Source organism: Pteropus vampyrus, unplaced genomic scaffold, assembly GCF_000151845.1.
Source record: "Pteropus vampyrus isolate Shadow unplaced genomic scaffold, Pvam_2.0 Scaffold367, whole genome shotgun sequence".
NCBI lineage: Eukaryota > Metazoa > Chordata > Mammalia > Chiroptera > Pteropodidae > Pteropus > Pteropus vampyrus.
This window is the reverse complement of record NW_011889148.1, coordinates 718,633-731,703: the sequence shown is the minus strand read 5'-3', so window position 1 is coordinate 731,703 and position 13,071 is coordinate 718,633. Positions and strand designations below refer to the sequence as shown.

At 53.9% G+C, this 13,071-nt stretch overlaps 1 protein-coding gene across 2 annotated transcripts in view; it reads right to left on the bottom strand.

The window, feature by feature from the left end:
- Window positions 1-3,171: 3,171 nt before the first annotated feature.
- Window positions 3,172-13,071, bottom strand: part of SERPINA1 (serpin family A member 1) — an 11,791-nt gene continuing 1,891 nt past the window's right edge. The window contains exons 1-5 of one of the 2 annotated variants that reach the window (XM_011379604.2): window positions 12,499-12,595; window positions 7,347-7,981; window positions 5,679-5,949; window positions 4,264-4,411; window positions 3,172-3,396 (exon numbers count right to left, since the gene is read on the bottom strand). In XM_011379604.2, the coding sequence (XP_011377906.1) occupies window positions 3,205-3,396; window positions 4,264-4,411; window positions 5,679-5,949; window positions 7,347-7,977 (1,242 nt within the window). In that variant the 5' untranslated portion in view covers window positions 7,978-7,981; window positions 12,499-12,595 and the 3' untranslated portion in view covers window positions 3,172-3,204. Of the gene's footprint in view, window positions 3,397-4,263; window positions 4,412-5,678; window positions 5,950-7,346; window positions 7,982-12,498; window positions 12,596-13,071 lie in introns of those variants that run through there. The other variant, XM_011379602.2, reaches the window with a different exon arrangement.

The following is a 13,071-nucleotide window of genomic DNA, read 5'->3' as shown; positions in this document are numbered from 1 at the left end:
AAACAAATAAGTAAGTAAGTAAATAAATGCTAACAGGTCTGATCTTTCATTGCCTGCGGCTCACTCGTTCCCAGATAAGCAAAGTGATGAACAGTGGTAGCAGGTGGGCACCTGGTTGTGGAAGGCAGCTTTCACTTCTGCTAGCAAATGTTCCTGGTAATTATCTGTCAATTCCACCTGGGGTCAGGCTTTCCTTGCGGGACTGTCTTGCTGTTTCCCTCTCCAGGGTGACTCTGCCCCACTCCACATCTCCCAAATTTCCTGGCAGATGCTCACCATGCCACCTGGCACGTGCTCATCACCCCTTTTCCGGCACTTTCTAACACGGTTCCCTCCTGATTGCCGTTTGTGACCTTAGCCATCACTGAAGGCTTGCTTCTTCCGTGAAGACTTCTTTGAGTGCGTTTTCCTAGATTCTAGTTGCACCAGCCGGGATGGGCTGGGTTTTGCTTTTGTCACGAAGAGCTCTGAATCTCAATGGCTAGCACCCTGGGCTGCTGCTGTGTCCTCACTGGGGAGGGAGCTGCCTTGGTGAGAGTGCCTTTCTCTGATTTCTCCACTCCGGAGCCCTAATTCCATTAGCCCCGCAGGACGTGGCTCCATGCCATTTCAAAGCAGCCCCGCAGGGCCTGGCTGCTAGTACGCCCCGTGCTTTGCCCTCAGCACCGGTGGTGAGCATCAGCAAAGGAGCAACAGCGGCACAGCCCCAGCCTCTAGAGGAGCTCGCGGGTTGTCCGGGTTGTTCGCAGATGTTTGTGGGTCATTGCCGATGGCTCTGGAAGGACTCTGAAGGCGCAGAGTCACCACGCCACGAGGCCTGGCTTGTTACCCACGATCTATCACCATGGACCAGCGTTCGTCAAGGGTGGGAGCTGGGTCTCCTTCTCTATCCCCAGGATATTGCAGATGTTCTCATTTTCTTGCTGAACAAGTGCCCACCTCATGGGCTTGTGTGGGGGACCAAGGGAGCCACGGGATGGAAAGTAACACGTAATCTGCCCTTTTCCCATTTCCGAATCCGCGCCCAAGCGTGAGAGCCCAGAAGCACCTTGACCTTCGTCTTCATCTTACAGATGAGGCTCAGATGCCCCCATCAGTCAGGGCACAGCTTGTAGTTAAAATCAAAACTTTGTTATTTGTGCTTGAAATTGAATGGGTGCGTTTTCCCCTGCAAACTGCCAGAGAGGTGTAAATGTCACCGCCGCGTTGTCCCTGCCTCAGCCGGGAGCCTGCTTGTGTGCTTCTTCCCCATCTGTCTCAGAGAAGATCTGGATTTCTGCTGGAGAGAGAAACTGCCCTGGACCAGCCCAGAACACCCCAAAGCTGTGTCTCCAGCTCGAGTTAGGCTGGGGAGGGGGAGCCGGTGCGGATGGGGGGCGGGGCTGGACTTGTTCATTAGGTCTGAACTGGCCTGGAGAGCGCGTGCCCTCGGACAGCCCGGGCCTAAGTGGGGGACCTGCCTCCTAGGCCTGGCCAGCACACCTCCAACCTGCTGAAACTCCACTTCCCCGTCTTTAAATTGGGGATAACAATTCCTAGTCCCTGTCCTTCAAGGACCGGTTTTGAGGATCAGCAGTTACATTTTAAACACTCTAAAGTGCAGGTAAAGCTGAGGCTCAGAGAGATTTGGCACCTTCATTGAAGTCACACAGCTGGAAAAGTGGCAGAATCTGAACTTGATCCAGATCCTTAGACCCTCAGGTCTGGCATCATTGTAGGTGTTTGACAATTTTCATGTTATTACTGGAATTTGTAGAAGTTGGAAGTCTCGAGGCAGAGAAAACTCAAAAGGATATGAAGCTTATTTAGGAACCAGTTGAATCTTTACTCATTATATTAAATGATGTGAAATTGTGCTTATGTGGCCATTTTGACTTAAAAGGTGTAAATTCCTATAACTCAACCTGGTTCGTCAGGTATACATCCATCCCCGGTAAGAGGCTTAGACGGTGATTACCAGGTTTGTATGGGATGGGGCCACCCTTCCCCAGGATAAGCCCATTCCCATGGGAGTCCGGGGAGCTGGCTCCTTCAGGCCGGGGCCCAGCCAGGCTTGCTGACTGTCACAGCACTTCGCCGGGGCCTCAGAGGGTGAGAAGGAGCCCCATGGCCCCGAGTGAACAGGGTTGCCCCGGAACAGCCTCCATCTCTGGCCCGGGAGCTGTGGTTTCCCTCCAGAGACCACAGGGAGGGCCGTGGGGCAGGAACAGGCACATTGAAATGTGTCCCCGTCAGAGCTCAGCCGAGGGAGGGCAGGCAGGGCCAGGGGGTGTCGCTGGTCTGCTGTACTTCCTCTCCCAGGACCAGGGAATCATCGTAATGACTTTCCAGAGACATCCGGGACATCTTGGCCACATAATGAGGATGGAGGACATAATGAGTAGGGCTGACTTGGGGACTGACCCTGAGCAGGTGATACAGACCAGTACAAGAGACCATTGTCTTCACCTGGGAGAAGGGAGCTGCTTCCAGGGGAATGTAATTGAAGGACCTGGGCCGGAAGTGGAATGACAAGGACATATGTGTTCCCAGTCCAGCCCCCTTGGGAAAGGGTCCCGGAAAGATCAGCCAGAGGTGTTTGCAGGAAAGACCTGTGAGCAGTCGGGGTTCAGGTGACGATGTGGGATGAGAAGGGGACCCAGTCTTCTCCCTCTGCTGCCGGAGACATGGCAGCTCAGTGTCCCTGCGTGAGCTGAAGGTGCTGGGGACAACAGGGAGGCAGCCTTGTGCTTGGCGCTATTAGCCCTGCAGGGTGAGGGGCTCTCATGGGGGCACAGGGGTGGGGGGCTTAGCAGGAGGACCCGGTGGATGCTTGGTGGAGGCAGGGGCCATGGGCTGGAATCTGAGCTGTACAATTGCCCTTAGCAGTTCCCAGACAAGCCTGGAGACCTGGAGCTTTGCCATCGTGATTGGGGAAGGGGCAATGAGCCACGGCTTTCAGCCAGCATTTCACCCTGGCTGAGTACCGTGCCCGGACAGTATAAATGTCTAATAAATATTCATATAATGGATACATGAAAGATCGCTGTGGCCTGCATTCCACATACACCCTGGGGACGTAAAGAGAGAATCGAAGATGAGAGTCAGGGATTTGCATGTCACACTCAAGTTTGGGCCAAGCCGGTCATTCTTTATTGTCGTCTAGGGAGGGGACCTGGCCTGTGAGGGCGGGGGGTTGGGGTGAGGACTGGACCACAGAGGCAGTTATTTTTGAATGGGATTCATCACCTTTCCCACGAAGAGGGGACTCTTGGTGTTTTTATCGTAGATGATGATGAGGAAGGGCCTGTTAAACTGGACATTTGGGGGAATCGACATCGGAATGGCTTCCAGTATCGTGGTTGCAGAAGCTTCTGTCCCTTTCTCGTCGATGGTCAGCACTGCCTTGTGCACGGCCTGGAGGGGAGAGAGCACAGAGGCCTGTTCTGAGCGGATACAGGTGGCCTGACCCCACCCAGGCACGGGAGCAAGGCCTGAGGAGGAGAGAGTTGCCAGGGGTGGGGGTAGAGAGGGCGCTTGCCGAGGCCTGTCTCCACCAGCCTGTCCCATCCACATCCGCCCCTCCCTGCAGGGGCCACACGGGCGGCATCCACCTCCTCTGCCGACTCCACCTGCAGATCCGCACGCCTCCTTCCCGGCCAGCATTCTTGGCCTCCCTGGAAACAGCCTGCCACCTCAGGGGGCAGAGCCTTGCCTTGAACTTCTGTGTTCCTGGGACATTTCTTGTTTCTAGTACCAGATATTAAGCTCATTGGGGACCAGGATTCTGATGGGGACCTGCACAGTACCTAGTCCACAACCAGGCACTCAGTTTGTAGCCAGTATTGACTTGTAGTTGTTCCTTTGGTCACCATTAGTTCTGAATAAATGGCATCTTTAACCAAAATCACTCATTAACTCAGACTTGGTGACTCATCAGTGGCTCCCAATGTCACAGGATACAAGGGCCTGAAGTCCTCTGAAACCCCTGACCCCAGGCCTGTCTTTGTAAATATGGGTCTATCAAGGCCCAAAGAAGGGAAGGCCCTGATCAAAGATGAGACAGAAGGTCAGTGACACGACCTCAGAGGAAGTCCCTAAAATGCCAGCAGCACATGAGGCCACCTCCTCCATCTGACCTCATTCCCATCTTGGTGAATGCAATGGCAGTCCTCAGAGACCTCAGTCTTTATATACATTTGTGTCCCTTTGTCCCTCCTCAGCTCCCCCCTGAGCCGCAGTCTCTTTACACAAGGAAACTACGGGCACCAGGGACAAACTCACCTTGGACAGTTTCAGGCGTTCTTGCTCACTGATGCCGGACAGGTCGGCCGCGTTACTGAAGACCTTGGTGATGCCCATATTGCCCAGGACAGTTGCCAGGTCGTAGGTTCCAGAAATGGACAGTTTGGGCAACTGTAAATTGGCAGACCTGTCACAGGGTTAGAAGACAAAGGAGTTTGGTGGCATTGAAAGGGCTTCCTTTTCTGCTCACTTCCCCCACGCGGTGCCCTGTCTCTCTGCCCGCGGGAGGCTGGAGGTCAGTGTTGGTTTATTCTATTTGTGGGTTCTCTGCACCTGTGTCAGAGACTGTTAGAATGATCGGGATCCTCTTGTCCTGCAGAGCCTCTCAAATGCCGCCTCCTCTGAGAAGCCCTCCAGAAAGACGCAGGGTATCCTCTGGAAGAACTTTGTGCACTTCCCTGCAGGGTGTGGTCACCCCCAGACTGGGACTTTCCTGGGGCTGGACTCCCAGGGGAATGTGGGGCGTGGTGTCAGGTTCTGAGCGATATCATCCGTGAACGATCAGTGCCCGCCTGGGAGTGGTTGTTCAGCCGTTGTCTTCCATGGGGACAAGGGCCCGGCATGCGTGAGCTGACCGGCTCTCAGGCTCTGCTGACTGGTTCTAGATCCTGCCCCTCCTCGTTCTCGTTCCTCGGCACGGGAGGGGGCCGGGTGACGAAGAGGCGTTAGTCCTTCTCTTTTCATTGTGGCCTCATGCTGTCTTGTATTTTTATGTTCCTTCGTCCAGACATGTTTATTATGTATTCTTTTATATGTTACTTATTTTTGTTTATTTTAAATTTTGATTTATTTGATGACTAATGTATGTTCATGTTGCACGTATTTAATGTTTACGTGTATTTTATGATGTACACGATACAATATTCCTGAGGACGTGGCCGTTGATGAATGCAGAGATGTGTACTAATTTGGGGTGCATGCTCGAGTATTCCTTCACTCCGAGGGACCCAATCACACCACACCGATCTAGTGACAGAGGGACTGGCCCCGTCCTCACACTCGCGCTGGAGTTTCCCACTCGAGGCCTCTGTTTTTCCGGCCCCTCCCGGCAGCTTCCCTCTGTTTAGCCGTGGACTTTGTCTTTTTACACTACGCTCAGCTGCTGCCTTCGCCGGGAGCCCCGCCGCTTCCCTCTTGGTTCTCCCAAGCGTGTGTTGGTGTTGCTAACCCTGCACCCAGTGCTGGCACCAGGAGGGGGCAGCGTCCATGCTGGGGAGGAAGTCCCCAAGGACAGGACTTGTGCCTCCTCAGCCGTGGGCACTGTCCCTCTCACGGAGCGCGGCTGGTGCTACCTGAATTGCCGCCGGCCTCAGTCTGGAAGCACAAGGTCATGCGCATTTGCTTGGTCCACTGTCCCTCCCCCTCTGGCCGGGCTTGGTGGCTTGGGCAGTCACCTTACGTATCTCTTTTCCAGGAACTTGGAGAGGACTTGCTTGGTGAGCAAGTCCTCCGCATGCTGCAGTTTCCCCTCGTCGGGCAGGAGGAACACGGCGGTGGCGTTGCCCACGTAGTCCATGAGGAGCACCCAGCTGGAGAGCGTGTCGCAGCGGTGCAGGTCAAACATGCCCAGGCGGTTCATCATGGGCACCTTGACGGTGGTGTCCTGGTCCACGTGGAAGTCCTCCTCGGTGGTCTGCTTAGCCTCAAAGGGCTTCTCCCATTTGCCTGGAGGGAGGTAAAGGTGCACATCAGCTGGGGTGGGAAAGGTCTGGGTGCGTGTGGACTATAAAGGAGCCCCGAGCCTCCTCGATGAGATGCTTCTCACTGAGCCTCAGCATCTCCATCTGTAAACTGACACTACAGCAACCATCAGGCCACTGAAAGGACTTTTGTGAGGATGACGCAAGACTAGAGTACTGTCCAGATTTGCTCCATCTCAGAGGCCGCGGGGTGCCATCTGGGCTGGGCAGAGTAAGCATTTTAACTTGCGTTTCATGTTATTTAATTGAGGGTTGCTTGGAAGGTTCTAAATGAAAATTATTGGCATCAGCCATACACGGCACCCCCTGTCCGAGTCCCCCTTCCCCTTGTTAATCGGCGGTTCTCATCATTCAGGGAAATCACTCTTGTTCTTAATCTAGTGCCCTTTTCCTGGACCAGCATATGAGATGTGGATGCCTGGGCAGCTCCCCTCTGCTATACCGAGAGAACGTCACCACCCTGCAAGTCACAGTAGACAGGAGCCTCGGGGACGCCTGAGCCCAAGTTTCTCATGAGGTGGGAGATGGAGACTGAGGCTGGAGAGGGGATGAGACCCGCCTAAGGCCTCACAGCAGAGCTGGGACCCACGATGTGCTGACCGTGGCCTTGGCGCTCTTTGTTGCACTCAGACCGAGGAGCGCCTGGCCTTGACTCTCACCTCCGCTGCCCCAGCCTGCTTCCGCGGGCTGTTCACACTGTGCGAGAATCCCTTCTGGGGCCCGCGGGCTCCTCACTGTTTCATCCCTCAGAGGGAGGAAGGCAGGCTGAGGGTCAAGTTTAGTTGAGCACCTACTTTGTGAGCATACGGTCCCATGTTCTCTGTAACATGTTTATTCCTTACAGAAACCTGACGACAAGGGAATTATTACGTCCGTGTTTCAGAGAGGAAACTAAGAACCTCAAAGAAGTAAAATGACTTGCTAATAAGTGGTAGAGGCAGGATTCGAGTCCTGATCGTTCTGACTGCAAATCTGTCACTCTTACTACACTGGTGCTGTTTAGAGTATGTTTCAAGAAACTCTATTCCCTTCGTACACTCTGCTAAAGTTTGTTTTTCTGGCTCTCTGTTTGGGGAGACATTGCATTTTTTACCTCCGTCCATGCAGTGCACGTGAGAATGTGTGCAAAAGGCTCTGAAAAGTCCTGCAGGGAATGCGACGCTTTGACTGTTTTACGTTGCTCCTTAACCTTATTTCATCATGGAAAGATTTTTAGTTACATGAAGAAAACTGAATGACACACGCAGAGATGCATAGCCATATCGCATCCTGCAGTGCCGAGGAAAGTTGAAGAACTGAGTGTTTGAGAACACTCTTGGATATTTTCATGGGAATAAGATTAGGCTGGGTATGCAACCTTACCTTTAAAAAAGATGAAATTCACCAGAGCAAAAACTGTGTCTTCGTTAAGGTCTTTTACCAGATCCGTAATTTTACCTTGGGTTCCCTTCTCTACATAATCGTTGATCTGTTTCTTGGCCGCTTCGGAGTCCTTGAAGTTGACGCTGAAGGCTTCTGAGTGGTACAGCTTCTTGACGTCCTCCAAGAACTTACTGACTAGCTTCGCATTCTCATCGATGAACAAGCCGTTGCCAGTGGTCAGCTGCAGCTGGTTATCTGGCCGGTTGAGGGCGTCAAGGAGATGATGGAAGCCTTTGTGGATATCGGCCTCTGCTCTCTCGGTGAGGTTGAAATCTAGACCCTCCAGGATCTGGGTGTGCGTGTCACCCTTGGTCCCCAGGGAGAGTGTCGCAAAGGCTGTGGCGATGCTCACTGGGGAGAAGAAGATGTTGCTGGTGTTGGACTGATGGGCCACCTGGCGGTACAGGCTGAAAGCGAAGTCCACAAGGTTCGGGGCAATCTTGTAGATGGCTCCCTTCTGGTCGTGCTCGTCTGTCTCCTGGACAGCAACTCCCTGCAGACCCTCAGCCAGGGAGCCAAGGACCAGGCAGCCTGCCAGCAGGAGGAGGCGCCACGTGATGGAGGACGGCATTATCCTGCAAGAGCAAGAGGGGGCACAACGCCCAGGTCAGGCCACAGGATGAGTCCCTCTGGCCTCCGATCACACCATGTAATGCAGCCAGTGTTTCCCGAGCATCTTCTATGTGCCCAGCACTTTCCTACGTCATCATCATTGAAAGACTCACACCAGAATCACACACCTAGATACGCTGGTTCCAGAGTCCACGCCCTCGATGGCACCACTAAAGTCTGCAATGACCTTGAAGTGCAGGTGCCAAAGCCCCTATTTTACAAAGGGGAACCCGAGGCATGGGAAGCATAAGGCGCATGCGCACAGTTATCCAGGGAGCGGCCAGATCAGGCTCAGTGATGACTGGATCTGGAACAGCCCTGGGGGGCTGCCATGGAACCCTGTTGTTTAATGGACAGAGGGGCTGCTACTCAGAAGGAGAAGGATCTTTCCCAGGAACACACAGCCAGCACACAGCAGAGCTTTGGAGAAACTCAGCACGGGTCTGTGCCCACTCACCGCACCCGGAGCCTCAACCCTTAGTAGTTTTTCTTGGGCTGCAGGGCTGCCCTCACAATGAGTCTGCAGTCTTGGCTACATCAATGGGCTGTGGTCCCTGCAGTCAGCTTAGCTGCTCATCCTGGTCACCACCTGTGCTTCAGCTCTGGGCTCAGCAGTGACATGGGTGTTAGAGATGCTGGTCTCTCTCGTGTAGTGAGGGTGTGTGTGTGGGAGGCAGCAGTTACAAAACACATCTCTTTTCTCTTCAGACCAACCTGGGTTCTAGGTACACGTCACTTAGTCTCAGGCCCTCGTTTGGCCTCATAGAGAAAATGAGGTTGTTGAGGGAATTTAGTAGAGTAAGTATGGACACCACATCTTACCCTAAGGGGATCTGAGAGCACAGCTCCATGAGGGAGAGGCCAGTAGGGGTTTCAAACTAGAAGCCTACAGAGGACAGGCAGGGTGGGAGATGAGTTCCATGGTTGGGGGAGACTAGGGAGCGGTGAGGCCTGTGGGTGAACCAGCCAGAGCAGCTTCTGACTAGCGAAAGTGAAAGTTAGTGTCCCGCACAGCAACATGGAGCCCGCCCTGCCCCACAGGGCTCTCTCTACTCCACATTTGCCCCAGCACCAGTCCGCAGCCCCCCAAGTACAACCTGCTCCTTCCATAGATGGGGAAACTGAGGTCTGAGCACAGGCGAATGTGCTTGCGACCACATAGCTAGCTATGACTCACAGAACTAAAGTCATCGTTTTAGTAAAATACAAAGACAAAGGAGTCCTTGAATTTGGAATAGAAAAACCTCAGGGGAAAAAGTTGGAAATAAGAAATAACTGGTTTCATCTACCCCCTCAGACTTTTAAAAGTTTTTTTCCAGTAAAAAAACAAAATGAATCACAAAACTGGTCTCTCTCTCTCCATCACCTTTTCTCTGGCCTTCATGCCTCCAAATAATCCAAACAGAGCAGATCACACGTTCCATAAGACGTATTTATATTTTTCTTGAACTGGCCTGCGGTTGAGAGCTGAGGACGGTGCTAAAATTAGTTCTGTATCTTTCCATCTCCCTCGAGTTTCTTGTAACCTCCCCACTGGAGTTCAGTGCAGTCGCTCAGGGTTGATGGAAATTCCCCATCTTTGCAGGGCTCAGACACCACGGGATCCGGGCCTCGGTGGAGTGGGACACTGAATATACCGAGTGGCCTCAGGGCCAGAGGCTGTGGCTTCTCGCCCTGACAGGGCCACTGCTGACCACTTGGCCTCAAGCAAGCGTCTTGTCCTGGGGCCTTGCTCCCCCCACCTGATGGACTAAGGTGGGAGGAGACCTAAATGAGGTCCCTGGGCATTAATGTCGGATCCTTAATTAGGGGGGTGTCTGGGTTTCGTGGAGCAAAACGGACTGAGACTTCCCATGGGGAGAGATGGGTGCGGTGTCCTCCCCCTTAAGGTGGCAAGGCCCACGGGGGCTGAGTGGAGAGGGGCCCCCGGTCTATCTTCCTGGGTGTTACATCACCCGCTCTGGCTTCCTCCTTTCACAGTAAGAGATGCGAGGCCCCGAGCTGGTCACGGCCTTGCCAAGGCCACACAGCGAGTCAGTGACAAAGCAGGAACAAGCCTTGGTTTTCTCACCACTGGAACCACAGACCAAGGCTTTGAGCCTCCTGTTGGCTTCGTTTTGTGTCCCAGTCCGTTCCTTACCACTTTAGGGGCCCGAGACTTCTGCTCTCTCCTTCTATGAAAGGCAGCACTCTGCACCCCCGAAAGCCCAGCGCTACGGAAACTAGCCCCAGATGAGAAAGTAGATATGAGGCACCCAGAGGTATATGGACCAAGATTTAAAGCAAAAAGGATGAAGATGTCATGGGGACATGCCCGGAGTCCGGGTCGGGTAGGAGCAGGCTTGGCCAGGGAGGGGAGAGCGAAGGAAGCCATGCCTGTTGCCTAATCTCACATCGTTTCCACCCAGGAGCATGAACTGAGTGACCGAGAGTGACTCAGCAGGGTCTAGGGAAGCAACTGTGCCGTCAGATCACAACCTGCTGAAACCTGGCATTAAATAAGCCCAGGTGTGACCCAGCCCTGCTACTTATGGGCGAGTGGCCTTGGGCAAGTGACTTCACTTCTTTGAGCCTCAGCTTCCTGTCTGTAAAGTGGAGGAAAGAATGTCTCACAGGGCAGAGGTGAGGGACAGACAAGGTGATGGGTGGGCGGGCGCCTGCCAGATGGGGAGGCCTTCCCTCCCTGTTGGTGCACACGGGTAGGGGTCGCGCTTGAGAACGGGCAGATTTCCTCCTGGCCAGTTGCCACATTGCCCAGGACCAGGGAAGGGGCCTCTTCCTGCTCAGCCATGAACCACCTTTGAGTTTGGAAAAATTTTAATTCCCTTCTCCAATTATTTATTTATTGCCTATGAGCCGCCAGACCCTCTGCTCAGCAAAGAGCATCACTGTCGTCATCGTCACTCGTAGTGAACATCAGATGTTTTATATGCAGCGTTTCATCTGATCTTCCCTCAAAGCTTACCCTTCAAGGTGGGAGTTATTATTATTAGCCCCATTTTATAGATGGAGAAATCGAGGCCTACAGAGGTTAAGTAACTTACTGAGAACCACAGAGCTACTTGCTTATGGGGCTGGGATTGAACCCCGGGCGTTTCAGTTCCAGAACCTGGCATTTAATCTTTCGCTGTGTGGGAAGTTGAAACCAGAGGCCTTGTAGCAGAGAATCTCAGAGATGAATGGGGCAGCGTCGCACTGTGGCTAAGATCCGAGGCTCTGAGCCCAGAATGCCTGAGTTCCATTCGCTATCAGCTCTGTGACTCGGGCAAGTGACTTCACCTCTCTGAACCTCAGTTTTCTGGAAATGATAGGGTGCACTCCCTCACAGAGCTCTTGTGCAAATTAAATATGTGCACGGTGCCAAGAAATGCCTGGCACCCTGCTCTCGGAAGCATCTGTTCTCAGAGAGCTACACGGGAGTCTCGGCACCCTGAGCTTGGTCATCTTTGTAGCCCCATCTCCAAAACCCAGTGACAGAGGAGTCGTACCCTTCCAACACTCCGGAGACCAAGGCCGGTAAGGGTAGGGTGAGGAGAAGGAGGGCAAAGGTTATCTACATTTTGTCCAAGAGGAGAGAGAGGTTGAGTAACCGTTCATGGTCACCCAGCAGCAGTGAGGCCCACAGCCAAGCCAGCCCAGCCTTCCCAGTCCCGACTGGCACCTAAGACCTGAGAGGATTAATGTCGACAGTAAGAACGGGATCAGGAGCGTGGGTTCTGGAGCCAGGTGGCCCGAGTTTGAATCCTGGGTGGTGTGTAATTTGGGGCAAGCTGTGAACTTCTCTGTCCTCAATTTCCTCACCTACGAAAGGAGAATCACCATGGTAACTACCTCAGAAGATGCTGGGAGGCTTAAATGCGGGACTGCACGTAAGGAGCTCGGAAGGTGCCCGGCCAGAGCGAGGGCTCAGGAACATAGCTTGAACCCCAGTGATGGTGCCCCTCCCAGGGGTTCCCATCTTAAACTGTGCATGAGGGCGCCCTGAAGCCCACTGTGCTCACGGAGGCCCATCGTGATGCCTCCAGCTGAGCATATCACCCAATGAGCAGCTGGAACTCTGGGCTTCTAATCTCCGCTGGCTTCCCCACCAGGTCCCTACATGAGCCTGGGCTTCCCGCTGTCCCTTTTGGGCCTTAATTTCCTCATCTGTAGAAGGGGGTAAGTCACACACCCAAACAGCCGGGGGTGAGGGGGTGAGGCCTGCAGGAGGCAACTGGCAGGAAAGACGCAGGAGCTGTGCCAACAGAAACGTGCTCCTTCCTGGGTCCCTGGACTCCGTAGCCAGATACTTACTTTCACTTCTGCTCATAGTAGGCCAGTTTATCCACCAGTAGTTACTGGGGAGGCCCTGGGATGCTGTTACTATGACAACAGGAGGCCCACCCCGCTCCATTGTCCCTGCCTCTTCGGGGGGTGGCCTGGGCAGTGCAGGGACCCGGAGGCCCCGCTGGGGGCCCTCCCCACTGGAAGGCATACTTACGGTTCACTGTTCTAGGCCGGGGCTGGTGACCAAGGCTGAGGAGACAGAGCCCTGTTCTCGTCCGTATTTAAGCAGTGGACCCAGGGGAGTGACGGGGGAGGCTGCCGGTGAATATTAACCAAGGTCAACCCAGTTATCAGAGGAGCAAACAGAGACCAGGTCCTTCCACCAACACCGAGCCGCCCGCCCACGCTGCCTGTCTGTGCTCTTCCCGGACAGTGGGGCCCTCTGCTCTGTACACCAAAGGGAGTCATTGTACCCAGCTCGTAAACCACAGCATCCAAAGTGGGGGTGGCATGACTCAGGCGCTGCGGGACAACATTACTGGCTGGGCCCTGCACGCCCTCTGGAGAGTTCTCAGTGGCCGCCTTGTTGGTAGTGAGAGCTCCCATTTACTGAGCCACCTCGAAATGCCTGCCGCTGCTGAAGATGCACCGCGGAACTGGGGGGTGGGGAGGGGCTGCAGTAGGTTACGTGCCCACTTGGCAGACAGGGAAACTGAGGCCTATAGCAGAGAGGCTGCTCATTCAAAGTCACCAAGCCAGCCTCATACAAAAGCTCTCTCAGCTTCCC